Source organism: Hypanus sabinus, chromosome 22 (genome assembly GCF_030144855.1).
Source record: "Hypanus sabinus isolate sHypSab1 chromosome 22, sHypSab1.hap1, whole genome shotgun sequence".
Classification (NCBI taxonomy): Eukaryota; Metazoa; Chordata; class Chondrichthyes; order Myliobatiformes; family Dasyatidae; genus Hypanus; species Hypanus sabinus.
The window spans coordinates 20,718,427-20,738,192 of NC_082727.1; the positions used below are offsets into that span (position 1 = coordinate 20,718,427).

At 44.4% G+C, this 19,766-nt stretch overlaps 1 protein-coding gene across 3 annotated transcripts; it reads right to left on the minus strand.

The window, feature by feature from the left end:
* Window positions 1-463: 463 nt before the first annotated feature.
* On the minus strand, window positions 464-19,753 carry LOC132379407 (glutathione S-transferase omega-1-like). Of its 3 annotated transcripts, none has more exons than XM_059947212.1 (6): window positions 19,605-19,753; window positions 9,477-9,585; window positions 7,561-7,783; window positions 7,344-7,445; window positions 3,155-3,261; window positions 464-1,117 (listed from the first exon to the last, which is right to left on the minus strand). In XM_059947212.1, the coding sequence occupies exons 1-6, from the start codon at window positions 19,627-19,629 to the stop codon at window positions 964-966; spliced, it is 720 nt and encodes a 239-aa protein (XP_059803195.1). In that variant the 5' UTR covers window positions 19,630-19,753; the 3' UTR covers window positions 464-963. The 3 variants fall into 3 exon arrangements, with proteins under 3 accessions (XP_059803195.1, XP_059803196.1, XP_059803194.1); XM_059947213.1 differs by lacking the exon at window positions 19,605-19,753 and adding an exon at window positions 19,551-19,572; XM_059947211.1 differs by lacking the exon at window positions 19,605-19,753 and adding an exon at window positions 11,771-12,183.
* Between the last annotated feature and the right edge of the window lie 13 nt (window positions 19,754-19,766).

Here is a 19,766-nt window from a genome sequence, read left to right on the forward strand (position 1 = left end):
GGAAGGTTCAGAAGGGATTAATAAAAGGTGCTTAAAATTATGAAGAGTTTGTTTCTACTGACGTGACACTACAGGGGACATTGGATAATTTTCAGAAGACCAGTAACATTTTTAGTTGAATTGACCAGGAGGACGTTGGTGGGAGTAGATCTGTGGAACTTTCAAAAGAGGTTTGGCTCAATATTTCTCAGAAGGAATAATTTACAAGGTATTGTGGGGAAACTAGACAGGAATTGGACACATTGGAGTGTTCTTTCAAAGAGCTGACGCAGGGTCTATAGGTCTGTGTAGTGAGATCCTTTGAGTCTAATTAAAGGCTCCCATTAATGGACTTAACCAGTTCAATGAAAGATTGTTATGGTATAAAGAGTTTATCAGGATCATGGGTGGACTTGACTCTCATTAGTTTCGGGGATGGGAGTGAGCACAGTGAACATTGGCCTTACAGAAAATCAATCAGCCATTGTGTTCCCAGTGTATTGGTCCAGTGGAGGACAGAGGTGTTGTTACATGAAGAGACAGAAATAAACATTATGTTGCAGTTACAGAAGCAGCACGCAGTTATTTTCAAACACCAACAGGAAGGAAAGTAGATTAAACTCACCGAGGGAAGTGCTGAGTATATATATAGACCATACGTTTATCAAATAATGTTCAGGACCAGTATTACAGAGGCAAAATAAATCCTTCAGAAATTAAAATATACCCATTTAACAGCCTGTTGGACAGAGAACTCTTTTTAAGCTTAATGAGCTGAAATCCAATTATCCTTTACACAAATTTTCCTGAACAATTCCACCACCAACCAGACACCAGAGCTCATCAACACAACCCAGTCAGTAGTTGCAGAAGTACATCCCAACAGTGTGTCAACAGACGATACAACCCCAGTGAGGAGAAGCTAAAGCAGCATGATTGGAAGGAGAGCGACCCACAGCTGTGTGTGAGTCCAGCAGTCCGGGCTCAGGGTGTGTAATCACAAGCCTCCAGGCTCCGCTGTCTATACAGCTTGTAGAAGCCTCTGTGGGCTGCAGTGTCAATGGCCGTTGCCTTGACGGCAGGATCTTTCATCATGGCCTGCATCCAGCTCCTGAGTGCTGGGGTGCGATCCAGGAACCTGTCCAACAGGAAGAGAGATTCAATGAGAGTCCATAACTAACACTGGACCAGAACTTGGGCAGCTCACCAGAGACTGCAGGTGAAGGAATCACTAGATGAGGCCACACTTGGGTGGGGGAGCAATACCTTATAGTCTGCCTGGGTAGCCTCCAGCCGGATGAAACAAATAACGATTTCTTCTCCTGGTTTAAATTAAATCCCTCCCCTCCCCTCTTCTTCTATTCCCCACTCCAGTCCCTTGCCTCTTCTCACCTACCTATCACCTCCCTCTGGGTCCCCTCCTCCTCTTTCTCCTATGGTCCACTCTCCTCCCCTAGCAGATTCCTTCCTCTCCAGCCCTTAAATCTTTTCTACCCACCTGGCTTCACCTATCACTTTCAAGCTAGCTGCCTCCTCCCCCCCCCCCCCCAACCTCTTTAATCTGGCATCTTTCCCTTTCCTCTCCAGTCTTGAAGAAGGGATTTGACCCAAAGTGCAAGACTGTTTATGCATTTCCATGGACCTGTTGAGCTCCTCCACCATTTCCTGTGTGTTGGTTTGGGTTTCCAGCATCTGCAGACTTTTGTGATGGAATCCAAAGCAAAGCACAAAGAAACTCAGTGGTCAGGCAGCATCTGTGGTGGGAAAACGAAGGTTGGTGAAGGGACACTGCCCATCGACAGAGGAACGGTTTTCTCTCCGTCATCTGACAGCCAATAGGGAGGGCATTGCTTGTGTCTCAGTTACCAATCAGTGAGTTAGAATTTCTCCTGTGATCATTCCCACATGATTAGCACAATGTTTTACAGTAAAGGTGAGGTGATTATCAGGGGATTGCAGGCGGAGAGGCTGGAAGGGCCTATTCTGTGCTGTGTCTCAAATAATTAATGACACAGCAGCAAGACTGGCATTTAGATTAGCTTGGCTGTATTTGTTATATGTACATCAATGACCAGTATCTTTATTTATTACGATACAACATGGAGTGTGTCCAGCAATCCCCCGACTTAATCCTAGCCTACTCACAAGACAATTAACAAAGACCAACTCACCTACCAACCAGTAGGTCTTTGGACTGTGGGAGGAAACCAGAGCACCTGGGGGAAACCCACACGGTCACGGGGAGAACGTCAAAACTCCCTACAGACAGTGGCGGGAACTGAACCCAGGTCGCTGGTACTGTAAAGCGTTGTGCTATCCATTAAACTATCATGCTCCTGCACCTAATAAAGTGGCCACTGAGCGTACGTTCGTGGTCTTCTGCTCCTGTAACCCATCCACGTCAAGGTTCGACGTGTTGTGCATTCTGAGATGTTCCTGCACATCACCGTTGAAATGTGTTGTTATTTGATTTACTATCACCTTCCTGTCAGCTTAAGTTAGTCTCCTCTGACCTCTCTCATTAACAAGGCATTTTCCCCCCACAGAACTGCTGTATGTTATTTTTCTGTTTTTTTTACACTGTTCTCTGTAAACTCTAGAGATTTGTGTGTGAAATTCCCAGGGGATCAATGGCTTCCTGAGACACTCAAAGCATCCTGTCTGGCGTCAATAATCCTCTATAGTTAAAGTCACTTAGATCACATTTCTTCCCCATTCTGGCGATTGGCCTGAACAACAGAACTTCTAAACTCTGCACGTTTTTGAGTTGCTTCCACATGATTGGCTGATTAGATACTTGCATGAATACATAGGCCTACCTAATAAAGTGGCCAATGATTGTTTATCAAGACATCGAAACATACAGTGAAACCTCAAAACATGAAGTGAAATGCAGCATTTACCATCTGTCCCAACTAACCTACGGCTAGCAACTTGTTGGGGCATTTCAGAAGATGGGTAAGAACCAACCGCATCAATGGTTCTGGAGTTACATATAGGCCAATTCCTCTCCTGAATGGACTCTCTGGATTTTTACCATAACCAGCCCTTTTATGGGTACAGTCACGGACAGTTTTTCTCCCCAGATTCCAGCACATTCTTCTCAGCTGGTACAGATGATGGGCCAAATGGCCTCTTTGGGCATTGTACATTTTCTATGACCCTAGATACTCACTCGCTGAAGGAGAAGGCTTCCAGTCGCTCGAACCAGGGCCACAGCATGTAGTCAACCATGGTCACTTGGTCACCTCCAAAGAACGGGGTCTTCGACTCAGCCAAATGCTGTAAAGATCCAGAGATCAGTGGGGTATAGGGGACAGCACACACACGAACAACACCCGAGCAGGTACCGAGGACAGCACACACAAGGAGCAGGAGAAGAATGGAGCTTTCACACACCCCAACGCTCCAAACAATTCATCCTTCCAGCAAGGGAGAGTCACGGGCTGGGAACAGTAATGAAGGATTCAACAGGATGCAGACTGGCTGGAAATGGACAGTCGTTGAAGGGACCCAACCCGAAACGGCAGATGGAGTTTAATCCAGCCAAGTGCTGCATGGTACACTTTGGGAGTTTATATAGATTACTTTATTTGTCACACGTACATCGAAACATAACGGTCAAATGCGTCACTTGCATCAATGACCAACAGTCCATAAGACAGCGGAGCAGAGTCAGGCCATTTTGCCCATTGAGTCTGTTCTGCCATTCCATCATGATTTGTTATCCCTCTCAACCCCATTTTCCTGTTTTCTCCCCATCAGAGAGTGTGCTGTGGGCAGCTCGCAAGTGTTGCCATGCTTCAGCCACCAACATAGCGTGCCCACACTTTCCTAACCCTAACCTAGAAAGAAACCAGAGCACCAGGAAGAAACCTACACAGTCACAGGGAGAATGTAGAAACCCATTATAGACCGCGGCAAGAATTGAACCCAGATCACCAACGCCATAAAGTGTTATGCTAACTGCTAAGTTACTATGCCACAAACAAGTACAACAAATGATTGGACCCTTAGCAGCAGTGATATAGCAATGGATCTTGGGGTGCTCTCTGAAAGACAATGTATGACATGCTTGTTTTCATTGACCAGGATGCTGAGTGTCAAAAACAGGAAGCTGTATTGCAACTGTATAAAACTTTGACAGTGCTGCATGCAGTTCCGGTCACCGCAATACAGGAAGTTGTGGAGGCTTGGATTCAAAATTTAAGGTGCATTTATTTTTATCAAAGTATGTATGCAGTATACAACTCTGAGATTTTTCTTCTCCAGACAACCATGAAATAAAGAGAACCATGGAAGTTGTTCAAAAGAAAAGCATCAACCCCACCTCGAACAACAAAAAAAAACTGCAAACGGCAGTAAGAACATCAAACCTCACCCCACATGTGCAAAACTACAAACAAACTGTGCAAACAGCAATAGGAAAGAACGGGCGCAAACACAGAATATAAACAACATAAAAGAAAATCAGCAGAAGCTGGAAATCCAAGCAACACACATCAAAATGCTGGAGGAACTCAGCAGGCCAGGCAGCATCTATGGAAAAGAGTACAGTCAACATTTCGGGCCGAGATCCTTCATCAAGACTGCACAGGGGCAAAAAACTGAAAGCGTCCGAGTGAACTACAGTCCAATCAATAAACCACAGCCAGAACTTCAGTACCAGCCTCCGACAACATTGAGGGAGAGAAAAGAGACCGTTTCGAATGCTGGGGCCTTCCCTTGGGAGCAGCGAGAGACGGTCACACACAGAGAGATTCACCAGGTTGTTACGTGGTTTAGGGAGTATCAACTATCTGAAGTTGAATGGTTTTCTCTGGAGCGTCAGAGGCTGAAGGCAGCCTGATGGAAGTATATAAAACTGGAGAGGTGCAGATAGGGTAGATAAAGTGTTTTTTTTATCAAGTGAAAGTGGCAAATACCAGAGGTGAGAGAGAAAAATTTAAAGGAGATTAGTGAGATTAGTTTGTTTTTTTACTTGGAGAGCAGTAGATACCTGGACCATGCTGTCAGGGTAGTATTGGAAGAACATATGTAATATTTGAGGCATTTGGACAGACAAATGAGCTGGCAATGCATTGAGAGATACACACTATGTGCAGGGAGAGGAGATTATTCTAAACATGCATCATGGTTGGCCCAGAACACCTGGGCCAAAAAGCCTGTTCCTGCACTTTGTTCAATTTTCTAGTATTGACTCCCTTCCATAGCCACTGCAGACCCTGGGATAAATGCCCCCCACCTTCTCACAGAATTAAGCCCACTCTTCAGATAGCCTTACTCAGTCTGGAAGTTCCTCTGGGAACTGAGATTGGAAACTAGACTTAAAATTCATGTGGGCTCGAGGGGTGGCACTGAGGGAGGGTCACACTATACGAGCTGTCTTTCCTGAGGTTGGAAAATTGCAGCAAGATCCTAAAAGAACAAGTTTAGAGACCGCCAGAAGGTTCTGGGACTGTGGAGTGGACTGGAGCAGCTTCTCTTCCTGGAAGGACTCTGCTTTGTGAAGTTGTCGGTCCGTGTCTCTCGAGTGCTGAGCAGTGGCTGCAGCTGGTGGGCTGCCAAAGTTTGAGCCTTAAGCTTTGTTCGGAGCGGGGACGATTTATTACATTTGGTAACAGTGGGAACCCCTCCCCTTTGGAGTGTTTAGCCCAGGGCGACTGGTTGACAAGGGCAGCCGGAGCAAGAGTAGGCAGCTCTGGGAGACAAAAATGAGGATTTTTTCCCCTCTACCGCATGGACATCTTTGCCTATCCACAGATAACTCCCGTTTTCCCTCTTCTCTCTGAACTGTTCTTTTTGAAAGACTGTTTGCTGGTGTTCTGCTGGTTGTATGATGTCGAATTCGGACCACATAGTGACCATTATGGTGAGGATATTGCATCAAAGTCGTATGCAGAGACAGTGAGTTCTGGAGTTAAAACTTGTGAAGAGGATCACCCTTTCAAATGATTGACTTTGAAAAACACTGTGCAATGTGCTGTGCAAACCATTCGGTAGGGAGCAGCATTTTAAAAGCCATGGTTGAGACTGCTGGGAATGTGAATGTGCTGTTGCATCTGCAGAATGGAAAGAGAAGACTACTTTCTGCCTGCAGTCTGTGAGAAATGAGTTTCTGGCCTTGAGCAGGGGATTAAAGGCATGGAGGGTGTTCCTGCTGATGGAATCAGAATCAAGTTTATTATCACCGGCATGTGTTGTGAAATGTGTTAACTTAGCAGCAGCAGTTCAATACAATACATAATATAGAAGAAGAAAAAACAATAAAATAAATAATAATAAAAAATAAATGAGTAAATCAATTTCAGTATACATATATTGAATAGATTAAAAATCGTGCAAAAAGCAGAAATAATATACACTTAAAAAAGTGAGGTAGCATCCAAGGATCAAATGTCCATTTAGGAATTGGATGGCAGAGGGGAAGAAGCTGTTCTTAAATCACTGAGTGTGTACCTTCAGGCTTCTGTACCCTCCTACCTGATGGTAACAGTGAGAAAAGGGCATGCCTAAAGATGTCCTGGGTACTTTGTAGGCTAGCACCCAAGATGGAGCTGACTAGATTTACAACCCTCTGCAGCTTCTTTCAGTCCTGTGCAGTAGCCCACACCCACCCCCCCCCCCATCCCCATTCCAGACACTGACACCCAGAAACTTGAAAATCTCTTTAGGCAGGGGTCCTTTCCCTGTCCACTGTGAATGGGGGAATGGAAGGTGTTGCATAGGGCAGTACCATGCACAGGTTTTTAAGCAGGTTCACAGACACCCTGTCCACTTGTCCATTCTGTGACTGGGAGGAGTCAGTGAACCATGCATTTCTGGACTGTGAGAGGTTGCAGCATCTATTTGAATATCTGAAGGGATGGCCCCTCAGGTTCTGATTACACTTCAGCCCCGAGCTCCCACATCCATTACCGAAGGGGCAGGTCGCTCGGAGGATTTGCTGGTGGGCTTGCTCCTGGGCCTTCATGAATTCAGGCAGCGGACAGTCGAGGGCTTGCCTGCCCCTTTTCCGGGGATATGTACATGCCTGGTGTCCTTGGAGAGGGTTTATGTAGTCACCATGGGTACAATGGGGGATTTCCATGAATGGTGGGCCTCCCAGGGGATTGACTGTTTTATAGACAGTAATAATCACATTTTAACTTGAATTTGTCCACTGTCTTGTAAATACGATGTTTGTATTTTGTGTGAATAAACTTCAGTAATTTTGTAAAAAGAAAAGGGGATGGTACTGTGGAAATCTGGCACTGATGAAGAGATTAGGGTTGCAGGATCCCCCGTCTCTCAGTGCCTAATATTTTTTCTCGTAATGAATATCCCACTTCCCACATTGTTGTGTGTTGTGTGATCGTCTTTACCTGTTCTAACCGGCTGAGGTGAGCCTGAAATTCTTCCTCCAGCGTGGACGTATCTTCGGATTTTCCCTTAGCCACAGCGATCTTGTAGATGCAACTTGGGAACTAGTCACAGAGTTTGAGAGAAATATTAATGTGTTAATAACCAGTGCCTCAGAAGACGTCCAACCCTCTCTCTCGCCCCACCCGCCATCTATAAACGCGCCTCCCCTTGCAGTACCGTACGGAAGTGTTCCAACAGCATGCTCTGTTTGGCTTTCCCGTAGGGATCTGCGGGCAGCAGCTGTCTCCCGGGGTAACACTCATCCAGAAACACACAGGTGATTGGAGACTCGTAGATCAGCTGATTCGCACAGGTCTCCAACACTGGCACCAGGCCGATGGGGTTCTTCTCGAAGAACCAGTCCGGCTTGCTTATCAGATTGATATTGATGGTTTCGTACCTTGAAGAAAACGGGGAAAACAGCTGAGAGGTTGGATCCCATCAAATGACGCACATGCAAAATGCTGCAGACACCAGAAATCTAACTCAAAACAGACAATGCCAGAAATACTCAGCAAGTCAGTGCTGATCATAGGCCACCTGACTGAGAGTCTCTCCACAGATACTGCCGAAACCATTGAGGTGTTCCCACACATTCCCTGCTATTATCCGCATCGTTTCAGATGCTAACATCCGCACAAGAAAAAAAGCAGAAAAATAACACATTGCCAATGCTATCAATCAGCTTCAATAATTGTGCATTGTTCCCTGGTGTAAAAATGTGAAGGAAAACTATGGCTAACAAAAGAAGTGTAAGGAAGGCATTAGATCCAAGAGGATCTACTTTGATCGATGAGGTTAGCTTTATTTATCACAGTGAACCGCATCGTTGCTTGTTAACGTAAAGATGTGCTGGGGGCAGCCCACTAGTGTCACCATGCTTTCGCTGCCAACAGAGCATGCTCACAACCTACAAACCCTAACCTGTGGGCCTTTGGAATGTGAGAGGAAACCGGAGCACCCAGAGGAAACCCACGTGGTCACGAGGAAAACGTACAGGCTCCTTACAGACTTTGGTGGGAATTGATCCCCGATCTTTTGATCACTAGCACTGTAAAGTGTGACAGTGACCACCACATAACCCTGCTGCTCATTTGATTGTCAGGCAAAGCAGCAAATTAGGAATGAGAACAGTTCAGATCATACCCAGTTTTCTACCCTAGGCAGGGCCATGCCAACCCCTCAGCATTAAAGTGGCCATCAAGCCTTTATGCCAAAGGTGCTGGGTGCAATGAGTTTTTATGTTGAAGTTGAGGCCTGAGGGTCAAAGTCCTGGGGTCATGGCCCAATGGTCAAAGTCCCATGATTAACGAGTCCCAGGTTCAAAGCCTGAAGGTCAAAGTCCTGTGATCAGTGAATCATGGGGTCATGGCCCAAAGGTCAAAGTCCCATGATTAACGAGTCCCGGGGTCAAAGCCTGAAGGTCAAAGTCCTGTGATCAGTGAATCCTGGGGTCATGGCCCAAAGGTCAAAGTCCCATGATTAACGAGTCCCGGGGTCAAAGCCTGAAGGTCAAAGTCCTGTGATCAGTGAATCCTGGGGTCATGGCCCAAAGGTCAAAGTCACATGATTAACGAGTCCCGGGGTCAAAGCCTGAAGGTCAAAGTCCTGTGATCAGTGAATCCTGGGGTCATAGCCCAAAGGTCAAAGTCCCATGATTAACGAGTCCCGGGGTCAAAGCCTGAAGGTCAAAGTCCTGTGATCAGTGAATCCTGGGGTCATGGCCCAAAGGTCAAAGTCACATGATTAACGAGTCCCGGGGTCAAAGCCTGAAGGTCAAAGTCCTGTGATTGGTGAATTCTGGGGTAGTCAGAGGTTTGTTTTTGCTACTTGTGTTGTTTGGCTGAACGAACTGTGAGCATGTCACTGGAATGTGTGGCAGCACATGTGGGCTGCCTCCAGCACAGGAATGGTATTGGATGTTAACAAAAATGATGCATTTCACAGTACGGATTGATGTACATGTGATAAATAAATCCGAATCTGTTCATGTGATTCAGGCCACGCACCCCCACCCCGAGTCCTCCTCACCACATCCTGGCTGGGTCCTCCCACAGGGGTTCGGGTGTGGCAGTGAGGCACCTTCCACTTACTTGATTCCCTTGGCCTCCAGCACCAGGCGAGTGCGTTGTGCGAAAGGGCAGTACTTCATGCTGTAGAGACGAATCATTCCCTCAGGCACAGAGCCAGGAGCAGGGGACCCTGAGATGGGGAGGTAAATAGTTAGTGTCATGAGAACACAGACAGTTGTGGCGTTTAAATATCCAGGGTTAGAGTGCAAACAAGTGGAAGCTGGGGGGGCGGGGATCTTCAGAGCATTGGAATAACTTGCCTATGATACAGAGGACTATCGGTCCATCAGGACATGGAGTTATACAGCACTACCACACAGTAATAGGCCCTTTGGCCCATCTAGTCCATGCTGAACTGTAAATCTGCCTAGTCCCATTGACCTGCCATACGCCACCCATCCATATACCTATCCAACCTTCTCTTAAATGTCACCATTGAACTCGTATCCGCCATTTCCGCTGGCAGCTTGTTCTACACTCTCACCAGCCTGAGTGAAAAAGATCCCCCATAAATATTTCACCTATCACCCTAATTCTATGACCTCTAGTTCTAGTCATAATCGAGATCGATGCTGTCTCCCTGCAGAGAAATCCCTCCAGTCCCATCGCCCTCACACAAATACTCATCGGCTGCCCAGTTGGCTGTGCTTAGTAAACCAATAATGTGGTTTATTATTGTCTGATGTACAGTGAAAAACTTATTTAGCATGCTTTCCATACAGATCAGTTCATTACATCAATGCATTGAGTGAGTACACAGGGAAACAATAACAGAATGCAACATAAAGTGTCACACTCACAGAGAAACTCGCAGGGCAGGGTAGACAATAAGATTGAGAGTCTCCTCGCATCATACCAGAAGTAAATTACAGACACACCCACCCAGTAAAACTACCTTTTCCAAAAACTCCTCCCCAGAAAGTGCTATCAGGCTATTTTTAAAAATATTAACGCCATTTTAAAAGTTTCTTCCCCCTAGGAAGAATCTGATCAATCATTCTAGTTAACATCCCCCCATCCCCTTCTATCTATTCACTATACTACACTTCAAACCACATTTTAAACTGCTGTTTACATTGTAAATACATAACATGTATTTATGCACATTTTATGTGTTCTACCTAATTCCTTATACCTGCTGAATGTTGATTTTGTTGCATGACCAACACACCATAGCAAATTCCTAATACATGTGAATGTATATAGTGAGTAAAGCTGACCCTTGATCTACAGCAGTCTCGGAGCACCCAGGGCAAACCCATGCCGTGTGTAGGGGAGCACCACACACAGAATGCTGGAGGAACTCGGCAGCTGGAGGGAAATGACCAGTCAACGTTTTGGTCTGCACTGGATTGCAGAGCCAGTGTTGGTAGCTCGAGAGCTGATTTGTTAAAGGATGTTCATCCTAAAAGTGTAGAACAACAAAGTCCTTCGGTGCTTATTGTTACTTTCTTTGGACTTTTAGAAGGCATTGGACAAACAATCACACGATTGGCAAAACGTGATTGGCCTGCACCTGTTCCATAGCCCTCCCAACCATGTACCAATCCTAATTGCCCTTAAATGTTGAAATTAAAGCTGCATCAACATCCTCCGCTGGCAGCTCGTTCCACACTCAAATTTGTCATTTCCGAGAAAGTTAAGATTGGTTCAATTAAGACATTCACTAATATGTGAATGTCTTCGAAATGCAGAATTTGAAGAATTGTCAATCCTTGTTGATTTCTTTGGAACATTTCTATCTTCCAGTGCTAACTCCGAACGTGGATTCAGTCTTATGAATTCAATCATTTGTAAATCCTGAAACAGACTATAAGTGGAACATTTGGATGATCCAATGAGGATTAAGACGTATCTTTCATCTGGATGCGAAATTAATCTGGACTGTGCTTGTGGACAATGGATTCGTAATAAAGACAGAGGAAAAAAGGTTTACGAAACGTGGAAGATTTATTTTTGTTGTGCTATGTTTTATTATACCATTCAATTAGTAAATAAAATCAGAAGTATATGATTTTTCAATTTTCAGTCTATTCATAGTATACCTATTACAAAAAAAAGAGGTGCCGTGCAGTTTTCAGGCTGGGTAAAGTGTCCTGCGTAAAGCGCTGGTTGGTCCGCGCAGCCGTCGAAAAGGTGCGTGAGGGAGACAGACAGGTGCGCTCATTACATGTATTACATCCTGGGACTGATTCCACTGCATTTTTATCTGTACATGTGACAAATAAAGCTAATTTTATCTTAAATCTCAATTCTAAAGCTGCGACGAGGTTTTGAGATAGAGAGACGCACGGGTCAGGCACGGAGACACTCACCTTTGGCCAGCGCTTTCGCGGACATGCTGCAGGCTGCTCTCAGTTCGGAGGACTGAGGAGGGAGGGTAGAGAGCTCTAGCTGCAGACCGAGCCAGCCCCACAGTCAGGAATGTGGACTGTTCCATCAACTCCGCCCTGCAGCCTCTCTCCGGAGCCGCGCCCGGACAGGCAGGGCCAGAAAAATTGTGAAATATACCCAGCAATGTGGCAAACTGACGGCCGTTCGGCCCATCGCCGCCCTGTACAGGCGCGAGGGGAAGTTCCAGGCGCTGAAATGGACCAACATAGTCAGGGGCGGTGGGAGGGGACAGGCACACTGTGAGTGGTCAATGTCAGAGGTGTCACACCCACGGGAGTGGGGAAGCGAGTTCAAAAGGCAGACATCTACCTCATTACAAGGCTATTTAATAGTTACCTACTACCATAAAATGAACTTTGATCTCAGAATCTACGTGCGCTGCACTTTCTCTCTACCTGTATGAACCAAATGCAAGACGTTTTCCCACTGTATATGTACCAGTAATAAACAAATCTAATAATAAATCTACAAATTCTATCCAAAGTATGAAACCAAAACAAACATAGAAAATGCTGTCAATGAGAAACAGAATCAGTGTTAGCAGAAGGCTCTATGCAAGGGTCATTGACTCTTCTTCCCCTCAGACATGGCCTGAAATTTTCTTGAGGTTTTGTTGTACATTTCTAGCATATGCATTTTTAAAAATTTTCTTTCCAAGGATATTTCCAGTATAGTTATGCCTGGCCTGGTAATCTACGAGAAAATGAATCTCAGTGTTGTTCATGGTGACATCGTGTACTTTGACAATAAATTTTCTTTTACTTTTACTTTACTGAAAGATGTAGCTGAAGAGCATTAGTAATGACCTTTCAACAATTGCTCAGTTCTGGAATGGTTCCGGAGGACTCGAACATTACAAATGTCACTTCACTCTTCAAGAAGGGAGGGAGGCAGAAGAAAGGAAATTATAGGCCAGTTAGTCTGATCTCAGTGGCTGGGAAGACATTGGAGTCCATTATTAAGGATGAGGTTTCAGGGTACTTGGAAGCACGTGATAAATTAGGCCAAAGTCAATATGGTTTCCTAAAGGAAAAATCTTGCCTGACAAACGTGAGTTAGAATTCTTTCAGGAAATAACAGGCAGGATAGACAAAGGAGATTTGGTAGATGTTGTTTACTTGTATATTCAAAAGGACTTTGGCATGGTGCTGTACATAAGGCTGCTTAACAAGATAAGAGTCCATGGTGTTTCAAGACAGATACTAGCATGGATAGAAGATTGGCAAATGGCAGAAGGCAAAGAGTGAGAATAAAGTGGGAATAAAGAGGGCCGGTGGCTAGTGGTGTTCTGCAGTGGTCAGTTTTGGGAGTGTTTCTATTCACATTAGATGTAAATGATTTGGATGATGCAATTGACAACTTTGTGGCCAAATTTGCAGACAATATTAAGGTAGATGCAGGGGCAGGTAGTGTTGAAGAAGGAAGGGGTCTGCAGAAGGACTTAGGTTGGGAGAAAGGGTAAAGAAGTGGCAATAGAATGTAGTGTAGGGAAGTGTATGGTTATGCACTTTGGTGGAAGGAATAAAGGCATAGGCTATTTTCTAATTGGGGAGAAAATTCAAAAATCAGAGGAGCAGAGGGACTTTGGAGTCCTTGTGCAGAGATCCTCTAAAGACCAATGTGCAGGTTGAGTTGGAAGCCATCACCACCATTGTGTGCTGTGTCATATGACATCAGCGATCATGGTCCCATGACCATGATTGTTCTTGGCAAATTTTTCTACAGAAGTGGTTTACCATTTCCTCTTTCTAGGCAGTGACTTTACAAGACAGGTGACCCTAGTCATTATCAATATTCTTTCAGAGGTTGTCAGCCTGGCATAACCAGGACTTGTGATATGCACCAGTTGCTCATATGACCAAACACCACCTGCCATGGCTACACGTGATCGTGATGGGGGTGGGGGGTGTGGGGGAGGGAAGAAGCAGGTGCTGCACCTTGCCCAAAGGTGACTTGCAGGCTACCGGAGGGAAGGAGCACCTTATACCTCCTTTGGTAGAGATGTATCACTACTCCGCCACCCAACTGGAGATAAGGAAGGCAAATGCAATGTTAGCATTCTTTTCTAGAGGTCTAGAATATAAGAGTAAGGATGTGAAGCTGAGGCTTTATAAGGCATTGGTCAAACCACACTTGGAGTACTGTGAGCAGTTTTGGGCCCCTTATCTAAGAAAGCATGTGCTCACATTGGAGAGGGTCCAAAGCAGATTCTTGAGAATGATTCCAGGAGTGAAAGGCACTGAGTATATTTAAAGCAGAGCTTGATAGGTTCCTGATTGGTCACAGGGAGAAGGCAGGAGAATGGGATTGAGAGGGATAATAAATCAGCTTAATGGAATTGTGGAGCAGACTCGATGGGGCAAATGACCAAATTCTGCTCCTTTGTCTTATGGTCTCATTGTCCATTTCTAATTGTCCTGGAGAAGTTGAGAGTGAGCCACTTTCATGAAATATTGCAGTTCTTCTGGTGAAAGTGTTCCCATGGGTTTGAATGTATGCTTGTGAACCCCAAGATCCCTTTGTTCCCCCACACGGTTAAGAATCCTGCCACTAACCTTACACTGAAGTTTGATCTTCCAAAGTGAATAACTGCACATTTTCCCCGATTGAAATCCATCTGAACTCCATCTTTAAATCTCGTTTCTCACACCTTAAACCTATGCCTTCTGGTTTTGGTTCTCTTACCAAGGAAATGTATATTTATCCCATCTATTGCTCTCAGCATTTTATAAATCTACATCATGTCACTCTCAGCCCCCTCTGCTCCAGGGAAAACAGACCCAGTCTCTCTGTATAATTAAAGCCCCCTTGTCCAAGCACCATTTTGTGACTTTTTTCCTTCACTGCCTCTTCCCTAATATTTATCCATGAGCTCTACCGATCTCTGATTTGAATTTTCACATTGCTCTTCCATCCACATGCACTCAATATATCTCAACAACCATATTCTCATTCCATTTCAATGAATCACACTAATCTATATGAATACTCTTACATAACTACAACTACATTATTTCTTTTTACTTATATTTCTGTTTTTCTCTTTATTGCCCTGTCCTTATTTCTCCCTCATTTTGTTTCTTTTTTTTCTCTCTTCTATTTTCCCCCAATTGGCATGGTGGAGATACATCTCTACCAAAGGAGATGTAAGGCGCTTCTTCCTTCCACTAGTCTGCATGTCACCCTTAGGCAAGGAGTAGCATCTGCTTAGCCTCCAGATCAGGGTCACGTAAAGCCATGGAGCAGTCTTGGGAGATGGCCGTATGAGTAGTGCATATCACGTCCTAGTTAGGCGACCACTGATGCCAGGCAGACAGTCTCTGAAGAGTATTGATAATGGCTGGGGACACCTGTTCGGTAAAGAGACTGTTCAGAAGGTGGCAATGGCAAACCACCTCAGGAACAATTATGATCACGGAAAGACTATGATCGCCCACGTCAACACGACATGGCACATAATGAATGAATGATTGCCCTCCATTTACATTTCTCTCCTTTTCATCTCCCCGCTCTCCCTACCCCCACCTCCTCCTCTTCTTCTTCTTCTTGTTTTACGGCGGTTGGCACCCAGCTTAATGGTGCATTACTGCCACCTTCTGTTCCGGAGTGTGGATCAGAAGACAGACTTACATTCTAAATCCCTTCACCCATTCTCACACACACACACACACACACACACACACACACATACCCTAATCTACACTTTATCCTTCCTTCTTTGGCCATCCTAGTACCCTTTTCCTGCTTATCCATGGTATTCTATAAAAAAAACCCTTTATCCCTTAAGAAAGCTAAAAGCACCCTGACCTGTGCTCTCTCACCCATGCCCAGTAACTCTTTTAATGTGAATTCCTGCATCCCCAATTCCCTTAGACTAATTCTCATCATCTCTCTCTGTATCCCATACTTCCTGATCCTCTTCCTGACACTCCTCACACAGTCCTGTCTGGTATTTCCCTATCATTTTCAATGTTTTGTTTAGTGCACAGTGCCCCCCAGCCTTAACCTAGTCCACAGTTTCCTCTCTTCTGTATCCACTGCCTACCCTAGTAGCTGTAACACTCTTTTGTATTTGATATAAATGACTCCCTTTCCCCTCTCTATCCCATCTTTTTTGCTACATTCGGATGATTTTTTCCCAGATTATGCACTTAGCTTCTGCTTTACTAATACTAATGTGCATTTCTATATTGTCTTTGCCAACTCATCCACCCTCTCATTCTCCTTCACCCTTACATGAGCTGGAACCCATAGAAATTTTACCTGACCTCCCTGATTTGCAACTCTTGTGACTGACTGAAGGACTTCATAAAGTACATCTTACCAGCTGTTTGAGTGAAAAGACCTTAAACTTGCTAGAACTGATAATGAATCTGAGCATATCAACACTTTGACTTGTCTAGCTTTCTCCACCCATTGCAACGCAACCAACACTGCCAACATCTCCACTGTATACACCCCTGACTTATTAGATGTTATTCTGCTGATTCCAATTTCTTTTGCTGGTATAGCTCCCCAAACCCTATCACTCCTGTTTCAGGTTCCTTAGCACCATCTGTATAAATCTGAGTATAATCACTATACTTTTCCATCATATAAAAGTTAAATGCACTTACCAAATCAGTTTTATATTTTCCTTTCCTTTTTACCTCTAACAAATGCCAGTCTACGTCAGGCCGTATGATCTTCCATGGAGCTACAACCGGATAAATCCTTAGATCAAACACTCCACATCCTTTAGCAATATCATTCCCTACCCAACTAAAGTTATTCCTCTGAAACCTCCCAATCTCCCAGCACTCCTGCAACACTCCTTTTGCGGGGTGAGAATCATTGTGTCCCTGCAAATTAGCCCAGTAGTTTGCCATCAATTTCTTCCTTCTTAGTTCCAAAGGCATTACTCCCAATTCTACCTGTAGGGCTGATACTGGTGATGTTTTAAAAGCCCCACTGCACACTCTCAAAGCCTGAGCCTGAATCACATCCAGTTTCCTTATAAGAGACCTAGTTGCTGATCCATATGCTACACTTCCATAATCCAACACAGATCTTACTAAAGCCACATACATTCTCTTCAATGCTGAACAACTTGCTCCCCATTCCCTACCAGTCAAACATCTCATCACGTTTATTACTTTTTTACATTTCTCCTCAACTTTCCTGATATGGTCTGCCCATGTTAACGGTGAATCAAATATAACTCCCAGAAAATTAAATGATCCAACCCTTTCTAATTCTATTACATACATCCTTAACTTCTTTCCTACCTCAATTCTTTTCCTGGTGAAACATAAAGTTTGAGTTTTTTCTACTGAAAATCTACATCCCCAATCATAGCCCCACTCCACCACTTCATCAATTGCTCCTTGTAGGTTCCTGATTATATGCTCCATGTTCCTACCTCTTTTCCACAAGGCCCCATCATCCGCAAACAGTGACCTACCTACATCCACTGGTACCTTTGTGAAGACATCATTGACCATAATGATGAAAAGTAAGGGGCTAATCACACTACCTTGAATTGTGCCATTTCCCACTCTGTACTGATTTGATCATTTTGACCCAATCTGAACTTGAATTTTCCTACCAAGCAAAAAATCTTTTATCCAATTAAAAACTCTCCCACCAACCCCCATCTTGTGCAGTTTAATTAACAATCCTTCCTTCCACATCATGTCATAGGCTTTTTCAATGTCAAAAAACACTGCAACTACTGACTCTTTATTTGCCTGGGCCTTTCTTATTTCAGTCTCTAACCTTATCACTGAGTCCATGGAATTCCTTCCCTTCCTGAAACCACTCTGATAACTTGCCAGCATCCCCCTCTTCTCAAGCTCATACAATAACCTTTGTTAACATCCTTTCCATTATCTTGCATATATTTGATGTTCAAACACGAGGAAATCTGCAGATGCTGGAAATTCAAACAACACACACAAAATGCTGGTGGAATGCAGCAGGCCAGGCAGCATCTATAGGAAGAAGCACTGTCGACATTTCGGGTCGACACCCTTCGTCAGGACTAACTGAAAGGAGAGATACTAAGAGATTTGAAAGTAGTGGGGGGAGAGGAAAATGCAAAATGATAGGAGAAGACCAGAGAGGGTGGGATGAAGCCCTTGTATCCTTAGAAGGCTATCCAAATCCAATCTTTTACATGGATTATAGTATTTAATTATAACCACTTCCTCCCCTCTCTCCCACACTTCCACCACTATGTATTCCTGATCATCTCCCTTTTCCAGTACCCTATATGGTACACCTTGCTTGATTAATGTAGCACAAACCCCTCCTCCCCCTAGATTTCTATCTTTCCTTATCATTGTATATCCATATACCACAAAGTCTAAAGTTGGTTTCAACCAAGTCTCCTGAATACACACTACATCCGGTTTTACAAGCATTTCTTTAATAAACTGCTTGAATTCCTGGCTATTGGCCAGTAAGCTCCTTGCATTCCATTGCGAAAGAATCACCATAACTAGTATTAACCAACCCATGACACTTCCTGGCTGGACCTGATTAGTGAGGTTCTCCCTCACTTCTTCCCATGACAATCCTAACCCTAAATGGTTCATTGCTGCTTTGAAACCAGCTGAGTTTTTTCACTTTTTGACTTTACCTCAGCCATACTATTAATCACTCCTGCAATGAATGTTACTAGAGCTTTTTTGTCTACATAAATCCTGTCGTTTGTTCTTTGTTGCATCTCTTGCTTCCTGTTCATTACTGACATTCTTACAGCTTCTGCATAAGTGATCTTTCTTTTCTCTCTTATTTCCCGAATTTTATTCTCCCATCTCATAACCTCACACCCACTATATGCCACATTATGAGCTCCTCCACAATTACAGCATTTTGGTTGCACCCCTATTCCACACTTTCCATATTCATGATCATCCCCACATCTAGCACAACTCCTCTGCCTACTACAGTTTTTAGCTATGTGTCCAAACCTTTGACAATTACAGCACCTCAATGGCTTTGGCACATACACTCTTACTGGGTAACTCGTGAAAACCAGGAACACCTTCCCTAGCACTCTTTCTTCTTCAAATTCAATCAATACTGTTTCACTTTCCTTTTTCACTCCCTCTTTTGTTGTTTTCAGTCTTTGAACATTCATTACTTTTCCTCCTTTGATATTCCTCTTTACCTCCTCCATATTTATACTCATTGGTACCCCCGTGATCACTCCTTTACATCCACCACCATTTCGTGCTCCCACCCTCCCTGTGTATTCCACCTTACATTTTCCTTTCTCTCTTAATTTGAGTACTTTCTCAAGCTGTTCCTCATTCGCACATCTTACCAATAGGTTGCCATCATTAAGGACTTTTGCAAATACTATTTCCCTTATCTTGTTTGCCAGTGTTGTTGTTAGCACAAACGGGTTAATTTTCTTCATGTTTCCTTGAGCCTTCTCACTAAACCTAATCATGACAACACCTTCTCTCTGAAATTGTTCATCTTCCTCACTTTCAGAGTGCTCTTCACTAACACTTCTCATTCGTTTACTCTCTTTGTCTCGGTTTTCATTCGTCCGTCCCCTCACTATCCACTCATTCACTTTATTTCTCCCTTCATTTCTCCCCAGCTGCCTATCTCTGATCCACTCAGCAACAAATCCTCAGGGCACTGCTCTCGGTTCCAACTAATGCAATCCGCCCCCCCCCACCCACCCCACCCCAGCGCCCCAACCTCTTTGGTCGATATTGCTCGCTTAACAGAAAGGTGAACTGTTTACTACTGTACAAGAAACAATTTTGCTGTGACACATCCGTCCTCCGCCACTCTCCCGCGCACCGATGTGCAAACTCGTCACGGCAAAGAGCGCTAGGCCTCCCGCTGCCCGGAGCCTAGAGTGGCGAGCAACCGTGACCTGTGTTCGCCTCCCCCGCCTCTTCCTCTCCAGTC